The sequence below is a fragment of the Triplophysa dalaica genome, chromosome 21, assembly GCF_015846415.1.
Source record: "Triplophysa dalaica isolate WHDGS20190420 chromosome 21, ASM1584641v1, whole genome shotgun sequence".
NCBI classification, from domain to species: Eukaryota; Metazoa; Chordata; class Actinopteri; order Cypriniformes; family Nemacheilidae; genus Triplophysa; species Triplophysa dalaica.
In genome coordinates, this window is record NC_079562.1 from 15523334 (window position 1) to 15535613 (window position 12280).

The 12280-nt window shown below is 35.3% G+C and overlaps 1 protein-coding gene across 1 annotated transcript; it reads right to left on the bottom strand.

Annotated features, from left to right (window-relative positions):
* Positions 1-2032: 2032 nt before the first annotated feature.
* On the bottom strand, positions 2033-11971 carry adgrl4 (adhesion G protein-coupled receptor L4). The gene is made up of 16 exons (XM_056735575.1): positions 11886-11971; positions 11402-11551; positions 10469-10618; positions 10033-10179; positions 9403-9473; positions 7416-7583; positions 5852-6035; positions 5620-5736; positions 5329-5528; positions 5070-5246; positions 4653-4856; positions 4339-4559; positions 3907-3973; positions 2803-2894; positions 2499-2667; positions 2033-2407 (listed from the first exon to the last, which is right to left on the bottom strand). The coding sequence occupies exons 1-16, from the start codon at positions 11929-11931 to the stop codon at positions 2345-2347; spliced, it is 2226 nt and encodes a 741-aa protein (XP_056591553.1). The 5' UTR covers positions 11932-11971; the 3' UTR covers positions 2033-2344.
* Between the last annotated feature and the right edge of the window lie 309 nt (positions 11972-12280).

Below are 12280 nucleotides of genomic sequence, written 5' to 3' on the forward strand. Positions count from 1 at the left end.
TAATCTAGTAACGTTTGTGACGTTGTCAGTAAGTAACCGTGACGTTGTGACCCAGTGCATTATTGGTACATTATCACAACATTGCGGTTACTTAACGAATCCAGGAATTTCACTTTTCCAGTTGTCACAACGTAATTGGTTATGTTACCACAACGAAAGTTTGGTCGTCAGATTACGGTTCAGTTATGTATCAATCACCTGATATGGTTAGCTGGGTGGTGTGGTTTGATAGTCCTTGCAGGAAGACCAGCATTGCAGTAGTCCAACCTTGAGATCACAAGGGCCTGAACAAGGACTTGTGCCGCATGTTTAGTGAGATAGGGTATAACCTTTCGAATGTTGAATAAGGTATATCGGCATGACCACGTTGTCTTTTTAATGTAATCATTGAAGGACGGCTGTTCATCAAAAATGAGCATATTTCAAAAAACTGGATAGAGATTAATTCACTGAGAAATGACTTACCAGGGAACATGTTTTTATTAAAGCTAGAACAAGTTTTTGGAGAATTAGTGCTGGTGACATTGATGCAGAGTCATCCCTGGTGTAGTCTGTTTGTAGCCTCATGTTAAGGTTTTTACATCTACCAATTATTTCTACCTTTCAAATTTCATAAATATTGTGTTGATTTGTAAAGATCTTGTTGATAGATGCAATGAATTCGAATCATAAAAGTTTGACAATCACTGAGATTATTGTTTGCAATCTTACAAAAGTTTATGGGAAAATTCCATAAGGTTTAGGTTGCAGAACCCAAAAAAACGTCTTCCACTCTATAGGGGTGAAGATTAATTGTGTAGGCAAACAGTAGAAATACAAAGGTTGAATACCAAAACAAGGTTTTGAACAAGTTGTGCCAGAACAAGCTGCGTTTAACAGTGCTTAGTACAAGAAATTTGTGAAATGGGTAACTTGTCAGATTTCCAATGGGGACAAATCGCAGGAGGTCACTTAACGTTAGGATCTGTAACCACAGAGTCCCAAATTTTAACGATCTAACTGCATGTTCTAAAGCGCATGGTGCAGACCGCAAGTGGTTGTTTCCGAATCTACTTCTGCAAGTTTGAGGACTGGAAAAACTGTCAGCGTGCCAGGCGCATGGTCTAAAAGGGTTGTCCCTATTCTCTTGATGAATCATGGGTGTGTTTTGGCCAAAACGTGCAGTGAACCAATCTCTTAACTCCAGTCTCTTAACCCATTCCCTTTAAGAGCCGGACATGAAAACGATAACTGTTTCGGACTGAAACTTGCAAAACAAACTCGTAATATTGTCCCTGGCGTCGGGTGTACAATAGGGCCCAGACAGTTTGTGTTTCATGAGCAACCATCTCCACAATTATGAGAAGATGCAGATTTAGAGCATCAACCTCCCTGAAACCTTCAAAATCAACTGGATGCACCTTATTTATAAAGAGATTTCACCTATTTCCCAAGTGTTCACATTATTTTGTCCATGCTCGAACCGAGTCATGTCTTATGGGTAGTCCCCACTCCCCCACCATCAGATAACTTGTTTTGGGCGGGACCAATTATCTAAAAATGCAGACATAATGTAAAACAAGTGTAAATATATTACTTTTATTAAACTCCAACCATCAGTATCTGATTGGAATAGAAGAAATATAAGAACGACCATATTAAATATGTTTTTTGAATTTGTCACACCATAGTGTTGGATAAATACAGTACAAAAACAGTATAAAAATGTATTTTTTTCTGAGTCCAAGTGGCGATTTCTTGGAATTCGTCTTTTAACCCAAGTAATCTTTAGAGAGGCGCTAAACAAGCAGTAAACGATATCAAGCACTTACATTGTAAAGAGACGTGAAAGTCACCTAAACAGATGTAAATTACTTTAATAATGTAAACAATACATTCACATTATTTTCCGTATCATACCTGCACATAAGTCTGTGATTTACCCCTTATATGCCCCCTAATGCCCTATGGGGGGTCCCAAATCCCCAAGCCCCCCCACCCATTCAATTCGAACACTGACTTTTTCAACATCATGCCAGAAACACAACGTACATAAGAACAGAAAATGTTTTATTAGTCCAGAACACTACATATCAAAGTCACTTTTCAAAAAGACAAATATTTAGCTGCAAAACATGAAAAGGAATCAGTCTACTTCTGATTTTGTGTTTTAGAAACGATAAGATGACGGCATGTAGTAACATTTTCGTTAATACATTTAATTAAAAAAATAAATATGTTGTAACTTTCCCTCTTTAGATGTAAATCACTGTGAGGTTCCTGTGAACCTACAGGGATCTAGGTCTCTCTTACATGCATGTCCGTTGCAGGATAGTGCTGCAGTTACGTGTTCATTTGATAAAGTTCATCTAAGGCATTGATAGCAACATGGAATATTCTTGAATAATCTGTAGTACTCCTCTTGAATCTGATGAAAGAATTTCAAACATTTTTTTAGGCGGTTACAGTTGATGCTGAATAACATAATGTGATGGACTAAGGCACAAAATCATTCTTACCCTTCTGGACAGCACACATAGGAATATGAAAATGAACATCCCTTGGAACGCATTGGCAAATGTGAAGAGGTACGCTGTGAGGGTGGTCTCATATAGAATGTGCACAACACCAGCTGTCCACGTAACTCCCAAAACAAAGAGAAGAGCTATAGCTCCCCTCGCACATGACCTGAGGAACATTAAACACATTCTCAGATCTTCTATATATCATAACATATCATATCAATGCATAAGTGTTTACTTATGAGTGGTTTAGAATGTATTGCTATTATCATTTGTTTCATTTTATCATCAATATCTTTACCTGATATTTTCATAATGACTGATTTCAGGTTTCTTAACTGAAGTGTGACGATAGACCTTGAACATAATCACAGCAAAAGCCATCAGATTGACCTAAGAGGAAGCCATATATAATATAACACGGTTACATGGATTTACTGAATGTTTCTATGAAACATCAGGCTGATTCTCATGAAATCTAGCATGTTTAAAAAAATCTTTATAATTTTTTATAAATGTATTTGTATGTATTAAATATGAAAGCATTCTTTTTAAAATGTACAAGACCTTTAAAATATCATTATCGTAATAGTCTTTCAATGTCAATACCATAGCTTGCAAAAAAGCAGAAGCCATGAAGCCTTAACAAGTTTTATTCATCATACCAATTATTAGTCACATTAATGAAGTATATTTCTGTAGAAAAATATTATGATAACACTTTTTTAAATATGGAAACTACCTGAAAACGTTCCTATTACAGTAACAATTACAGTGTGTGTGTGTGTGTGTAATGTTTTGTAGTCCTTTGAAGTTTGTTGTGTTAATTGGTGTTAACTGGTGTAAACCACGGTGTTTCTTTTCATATTGTTATGCTTGTTCTTCCCTCGGTATATACAGCCCTTGTGTTTCAGTTGTGTTTTGACAGTCGTTGATGTTTTGTGCTCTTTGTTATCCTTGTGACCTGGTTTGTTTTTGTTTCTTTTGTATTTCTTCTGCCTAGTTTAATAAATCCCTTGTTTTGCATCCTGCATGTGGATCCGAAGCCCTGCCTGGTTTATGCTCTGTTACAGCGTGTTTGTGTAAATAGTCTTTAAAATTAAGACCATCAGTCATGGACACCTATTTTTTTCTGCTAATTAATTAAATTATACATGAATATTCTCTCAAATATTCTTCATTTTAGAACATGTTGTAGAACATCGACGATTTTTTTTTTGCCATTTCAATTAGACTTTAAATTAAAACATATGCATCTCATTCTTTCAGACATAGCTAGACCTATTACGGTACTGACGATAAATACGTACTGTGTCACTGAAATATGTCTTATATTTAAAATGATTGCTGCCATGATGTTGCAATAATGATGTTTTCTTAGAATGACCCCCGAACAGATACTCACCAGAATGATCAGACAAGCTGGACCGATGAAACTCCAGATGAAGTTATTTTCAGTGCTCAGCCAACACCTTTAATGAAAATATCAAAAATCATAATATTTATATTGTTTATAATTATGACAGATTTATAATTATGGTAGATACAAAAATAAGTGCATGAGTATTGTGTTTGGTCTTTAGGTGATGTTTACAGTGCTGCAGCTTAGAATTAAAGGGGTCTTGACTAAATATTGCTTTGGGTTCCTTATAAAAATCCACTGTTCAACACAAGGGATGAAAGAGTCCACATAAATCCACGTAAGTCGGATCTCTTAGAAAAGTAGCATAACTTCTCAACTAACCATGGCTCAAATGGGGCTTTGTTCAAGTCCAAAAAACCCAAACATTCCATAACTATCTTTGAATTATTAATTAGGACAATAATAATAACTTACACAGTACTGGTGCCATAATATTTGGAGCCAAGGGTTGCAGATATTGCGACGACTACGGCAGGGCTCCCGTAGCCAAATAAGTAAAAGTTCCGATGGAGGAAGCCTTTGTTGTAGATCACACCAACAACGATGAGATATAAATGAATCCCCTCGATGCACATCCACGTAAACGCAGACAGGAAGAAATAGTGCAAAAGTCCCGCGATGAGAGAACAGAACCACTACAAAAATACACATATGTAAATAACATTAAAATGTAACATTAAAAAAACACAGTGTGTTATAAAGTTAATAATAAAGGATATGGTGTGGACCCTGTGTGCGATCTTGTTGATCCCGATGAGAAAGATGAACTGGGCCATGAAGAGGCTGCAACACAGGTTCTTGTGGATGGTTGTTCTGGTGTTCTGGATGTCACGGAAGAACCAGAAAGTGAAGATGCACATGGAAAGACAGATGATGGAGATGACCATTCCCAACTGAGTTATCCGTGTCAGAACATTATAATGTGCGATAAGCTGTGTAAAACACAGGAAAGAAACAAATTTTATCATTTATACAGATGTAATAACACTACATGTTTAAACTAACCACAACATTATTTTCTCTAGATTTTGTTATCCAGTGCCATGACATTTATACATCTTAAAAGTGAATTACGTGTCCAACATGTGTTGTTTTGTTGTATTGTGAAAGTACACCAGCAGGAGGTGTGATCAGGTGTGACTTACATTGGCTCGAGCGGAGGACATGAGAATAGCGAAGTGTGTCAGGTGGTTACAGGAACAGGAAGTATGAGTGGCATTAACATGGATACGTTTACACCCCTCCAAACTCCAGTGTCCCATCATGCTCTGCGAATACTCCCAGAAGGCACATTTAGTCTCATCGTGGGCAGCATCTATCTCCTGAATGCAAGAGTGAAATTCTGTCGACTCCGCTTTCAAGTGATGTTGAAAAATGACGTGCATTGAGCGAAGGTGATCGTACCTCTGTGTGTTTGAGCGTGAAGGTCACATTGTTCAGCGAGAATGCCTGTGTGTTACTGATGGATGCTGCGATCACGGGTGAATTCACCGAGATTTCACCGGCTGCGGCGTATCGAGAGTAATCGACCACGCCGGGGTCATCGGTGGGCTTCAGAAGACCCCCAATACCATTATACGCAATAAACACAATGGAGGTGCTTTCTGCAACCGATACAGAGATATTCCTTATTAAATCAGTTGGTAGATTTGACGTTGGTCATAGAAAATGGACGAACTGGAAAAATATACCAACCATTGCTGCTTTTGTCTTTTGCGTACTTGGGTGAAAGTGAAATGGAGTTTCCTTGTACAATGGCTGAAACTGGACGCTTGGGAGCCTGGTGCGGTTCAAAGGTGTATAGTTTCATTTCTAGAAATAACAAGATCAGTTACTGTAATAAAAGAGTATTTTGACAGTAGTTTTGTTGTTAATATTCATATGAAAATGAATGATGATTTGTCATCTTGTGTCTCAGATGTCTCACCTACGTCACCAGCGTCCACCTGCAATTGCTCAGAGCGTGTGTATCCCGCAGACAGAGCGAGCGTTTGCTTCTCTGCTGTGTGAAGGAGTGTGGTGAGATAATACTTCCTTGATTCTGGATTGATCTTCTCCCACTCCACCTCCTCATCTCTCTCCACGAAATTATTCACAGTAAAAAACAAATCCTGCCATACACACATGCAGTTGATTTAGGAAAGAACAACATAGAATTTGTTGTTTACAGCCGCAGAAAAAGTTGATAGATCACTCGTTTTGACTATAATCAGCATTACTGAATGTAATTTTGTTTCTGTAATAATAACAGAAACTATGTGAAAATACTGACACTTGAAAGTTGTGAAATTAAACTTTTTGCATAATGTGTTATCACTAGATCGCAGAATGAAACAAATATTATAGTTTTACCAAACACAAAAACTGAAAACCGAGTTGGAAAGGTCTCTTATTGTTTTTCCTGTATAATGTATATAGCTGCTCAGACATTGCTCAATTTCTATTCATATTTTAGAAAGGAAAAAAGTCAGATATGAAACAACAGGATGACAGAATTGTCATTCTTGGATGACAATGTATCCCTTTAATTTTTAAATGAGAGCTAATAGTTTTAGTGTTTAAAAAAATACAATTATTTTGGAGAATGTTGAAATTAAACTTTTGAGAAATAAGTCTATTAAGTATACTAAGTCAACTAAAACAATATATTTGTGTGATGAAAAACTGAAATTGAAATATGGTTGGACATGAACCATACTGAATAATGCCTTTTTTCAGTTACCAAAATGTTATGTTCTTTAGAAACACCATGGTATGACTTCTGAAGATTACCATAGTATGCCAAACATACAGACAACTTTAAAGGGATGGCTCACCTGACAAAAAAAATCTGTCATGATCTATTCACCTTCGAGTTGTTGAAAAATCTGTATAAATGTATTTTTTCTGATGAACACAGAGAAAGATATTTGGAAGAATGCTTGAAACAGAACAAATCTTGGTCCCCAGTGACTGCCATACTAGGAAAACTTACTTTTTTGTTCTGTTGAACACAAAAGAAGATATTTTGAAGAATGTAAGAAAGCAACAGTTCTGGGGCACTTTTGACTACCATTGTATTTTTTCCTATGGAAGTCAATGATGGCCAAGAAACGGTTGGTTAAGAGCATTCTTCCAAATATCTTTCTCTGTGTTTAACCAAATAAAGAAATGTATACAGGTTTTGAACAAGTAGAGAGTGAGTAATTCATGACAGAATTTAAATTTTCGGGTCAACAATCTCTTGTGCTTTTGTTACATTCATTTTAAAATAAACATGTTGTCGTGACATGATCTTTATGAGTGGTCATGTAAAAAAGAGCTTCTTCCTCAAAACATCCTCCTTATGAAGACAATAACTGCAGTAAGGTTTGGCACATCATAAAGGTGGGATAAAAATGAGAGATTTGTTTTCGGATGAATGATTCCTTTACTCTCCATATTGGACCAGTTAGATGTTTCAGGCTTATTCAAACTTTGACATTATGACATCTAAAGGCACGATGAGTTACCGTGATAGTTTGATTAATGTTTTCATCGGGATGTTCTCGTCCATCTCCAGCATTCAGGACAGTGCTGGCCATGGCCTCGATGTATGATATGAGAAGAACCGGATAGAGGTCAGCTGATGTTTGAAGTCTTATCTCTTTAAACCGCGCTTGAGTTGACAAATTTATCATCTACAGCCCAGAGAGAGAAAAAGGGCTTTAATATATGCCCAGAGACAACATTGTTGACAGCATAAGAAATGTATCCATCCATGCTAAAAAACAAACAAACAAATAAATAAAACAACTTAAACCATAATAAAGCCACTGATTCCTAATGTCTCTATTTAATCAAGACATCAATGAGATTATAAGGAAAGCAAAGTATTTCTTAGACAGATTATCAGTTCAAAAAATCTCCCAAATGTCTCCATTTAGATTTATAAGAGATCATGTCTATCAAAAGTCACAATTATTAAAGATTTCAATATTCATTGACTTCAAAAATTTCTAATCAAATTCACAGAAAGAAATCTTCATTCATTTTAAACCTCTATACTCTGAATTTAAAAGTTGTCTCTTTTTTTTCTTTCTTTTTTTAAGAAGAAACATCTATGTTGATATTCAAATGAAACACAACTAAGACCTCCATCAAATCTGATTTGAAAGAGCAACATATGAGCAATCACATTTTTCTTCTGGGCATTGAACAAAACCTTTGCAACTATTAAAATGACTGAAGGAGATCAAATACAAACCAGACTGGTTTAAAATATTTTCCTGTTCAAGGATAATGAAATGACAGCACACAACAGATGATTGAAAATGCTTGTGTTGTCTTGAACCTCATGATTCTGCTGACCGTAGCTTACAGGATTTCATGTGGAATACCGATACATTTAAAAAGAAACTTAGCACGTTTAAGTTGTTAAGCAGGTCCTAGAAAACAAAGAAAACATCATCTAAACCTGATCATCTTCTGTCATTTATTTTGAAAGAGGTGTACATCTGCATCTGCACCACCAGAGGGCGCAATGCCCTAACGATCAAATTAAAGGGTGAATTTATTATTACCACGAGTCAACACTATAGCGATCTACAGTTTAGAGCAAATGTATGAGAATCACTTAATTCATTTTTAATCGAAGATTTAATTTATTTCTTTTTATGTAATGGACTGATAGCCTATATTTGAAAATAAAATTATAAACAACTAATGTTATACATTAAATAGATTTGATATTGATATTTTTCTCTCTTATATTTGAATGTTTGGTGGTTATAATCATTAATAGATAATCATTAAAAGTTGATTTACGTTTTATAACATGTATGATCATATTTGAATGATGTATGGTACTGTGCGTGTTTGTTCTTGCGTGGCCTCTCACACACTTCTCTCAATATTGATGCTGCTTACATTTCCAAAAACATTGTGTCCATCCTGATAGTGACATGACAAAATCCTCCTGACAGAGCTCTCGTGGCAGCTGTTTCCTGAACTAGAGCTGCTCTCAGCAAGGTGAGAGGGAAACATCAGAGAGCTCTGAGAGTTCCAGTTATCACTGAGTCTGTCTGGTATTTTTGCACATTGCACAAATCTGTTCAATGAAGCCTTTACAGTATTTAGAGGAGACTGTGGAGTACAATCTCTAGTGCATATACATGTATTATGAGCTTTGGTCAGTATGTTGAACTATTATTTCAGGATAAATTACTCAGAAATAAACATCTCCATATACATTCAAATATTTTTTTTTTTTGGCAAAAATGAACCCATAACCTTTAATAAAAAAATATATTTTAAAATATTGTCTGGTGTAAAAAGCCTTGAAGCTTTGTATGTGTTGTAATCATTTTGTAAGTATCCATGCATATGTAACTGACATGTAACACAGATGTCACTTCTCTATATATTTTCTTTATAAATGTAATGACAAACTGGTTATGTAACTTATGTTAAGCAAACCATGTGACGAAGTGAATATTTGACTGAAATGATGTAACTCACTTTTTCCAGTGTGCTGTTAACAGTCTCTGTGATACACCTCTGGTCCTCATGACAGTGGCTCTTTGGGTTTTCTGACAGATCACATAAAAATAAGAAGTTTAAACACAATTTATATTTGACTTAAGCAGGGGAACAGATTTTGTGGCATTTTATGAAATATAGACATTTATCCAACTTTATGCAATCGAACATAAGAGAATAAGCCCACCCACCAAAATAATTAATGTTCCAGCTTTGTATAACTGAATGTGTATTTGTTTTAATAAAATTATAAGTATAAGATTATACGTCTTTATTTGGCGGGCCGATGCATTTCCCACAATGAAAAATTTTGAGAACCACCGACCTAAAGGCACATTTTACTCTCATCATTTACTCATCCTCGTGTCATTTTGAACATGCCTGAATTTCTCTCTTCTGCAGAACACAAAATTAATTTTGAAACATATTTCAATGGAAGTGTTCTGCAGATTAAAAGAAAATCCTACAGGTTTGGAACAACATGAGGGTTAGGAAATGATAACATAATAATTCTTTTAAATAGATTTTTTTACATATCTCAAAATGTACAAGCAGTCACCTAGTGAGGGAATTATGAAACTGTACAGTCGGTTCAGCGTGAGTTCTTACCTCTACATTCTCTTCCTCTGTTAGGCATAAACCATGAACCTGCTGGAGATGTATATCCTCTCTTGCACGAGCAGATGAATGAACTGTTTGTGTTGTGGCATTTAGAGAAGGGTCCACATCTACCGGCATCTGCACACTCATCAATATCTGTAAATGCACAAGAAAACATTTCTTGTGTTAATTTATTATTTTATAAACATGTTTGAATGGAATTTAAATGAAAAATCAACCAAAAATAGTCTGATTCTTTACATTATGCTTTATTGATATTATTTGCAGGATTGTGCAAAACTTGATACATTTATTTTCAACAGCATTTTAATGGAAATCGAAGTCACAACTATTTGTTTTATGAGTGACCCAGAATGTTTTATATTTAATAATTGTATGTAGCGTCAAATATATACATATGATTGACATTCGTGTTCTGTCATACCTTGGCAATGTGTGCCATCATTGGTTTGAAAGTGCTGTTGTCCATTTGAAATGAATCCAGAAACACAAGTACAGTAATAACCTCCAACAGTGTTGGTGCAGTTGGCATTCGGACCACATATTTCTGTCACATTCTCACATTCATTATCATCTGTGAGGGATCAGAAACACAGACATATTCAAATAAGGATCAGTCCTGGAATAACACCCCATAAACTAACGGGCATAACAACAATACAGTTAAACAGAAAACAGTTGTGTAATTCAGAGATTTATTCTGAAAGAAACATTTTGCCAGAAAAATACAATGAAATTCATAATAATATGAAACAATATGATATAAAATAATATGATATATAGAATTAAATAAAAATAAAGAAAAATGAAGAATGATTAACCTTGATCATTTGATCACTATATATTTTGCTATAGTTTGTATTTATATCAACATTGTAAAACATGTTTTAGATTGACTTGCAATTATACTGCAGAATAAGATAAATTATACACATTAAATGATTTTTTTGATATGTAAATTTAAATGTGGTTTGTGAGGTTACATCCAAATGAACTGTTTTCTTAAAAGTAATATTTCATACGACTGAATTACGTGTGCTTGATAAAAATACAAAAATCTACTTTCTTCCAACCCCAGTTTAATTAAATGATTGAAGATGTTAAATGTTTTGCTTTAGCTTTGATAGTTCGATTCCAAGTCAGCTGAATCTATAGCTGTGTGTTTGAATATTGACATTGAACACACAGCTCCATTGCACCAAATACTCTTCTATTCATTATTTAGGAATTGACAAATCTTCTACAAAAAATCAGTTTAAAGCAAAAGACTATTAACATTAGCTGTTACACAAACAAGCAAAGTGCACTGTGGTACATTTATTGTCTTGATTCATTGCAATAAAAACAAATGGCAAACCCCGGCAGTCATTGATTCCGTCGCCGGTGAAGCCTAGTTCGCAGAAGCAGGCGTGTTTGGAGTCATCCTTCAGTTTACAGACCGCATGCTGACGACAGGACTTACAAATGTCAGAAAAACTGCATGGATCCAGCACACTTGAAAGCAAGGCTTTAAAAAGACGGCATAATAAAAAAGTTACTAAAAAGCTTAACATAATTGCAAGCCAAAGATCAGAAAGTTCATCGCAGTGCATTATGCAGTATCTAAGCACTCACACTTCATGGATTAGTACAAAAATATAACCTTAAAAATATATGTTGGTTTGCTGTTTCAAGTCTTTTCAACATAAAAACTTTCGTCGTGATTTACTAATGAAAAATAAAGTTGAACAATAAAATAACGCAAAAGTTCAGACAAACTGTTAGAATATGACAGATCAAGACATTTACATGGTGTCTGGACACCACACGGCCAGCGGTCGGATCTGATCAGAGTCACTTACCAGCTAAAACAAGAAGTTTCATTGGAGAACGGAGGAAAAACTCCATTTCGGAGCTGAAGCTGGAATGTCTTGAAGCACCAAGCCAACGTCCATCTGACGCATATCATTTCCTTATGTCACTTCCTGTTTCTCTAATCCTGATCCTTCCTGTCCGAGGCCTCAATTAGAAACACTGAGGGACAAGGCAACTCATCCCATCACGCACAACACTGCCATTATTCAACATACACAATAATACAAACTGACATACTTGTTTAAGACCAATAGTCAGTCACACAATAGATTTTTATTATGTCTCAGAAACCGTGCAAAATCAAAAATGTTTGACCTTTATTTGAGGTAAAACTTGTTTGTTGTTATTTTTTTATCGTAAAACTTTAACTGAAGAAAAATGA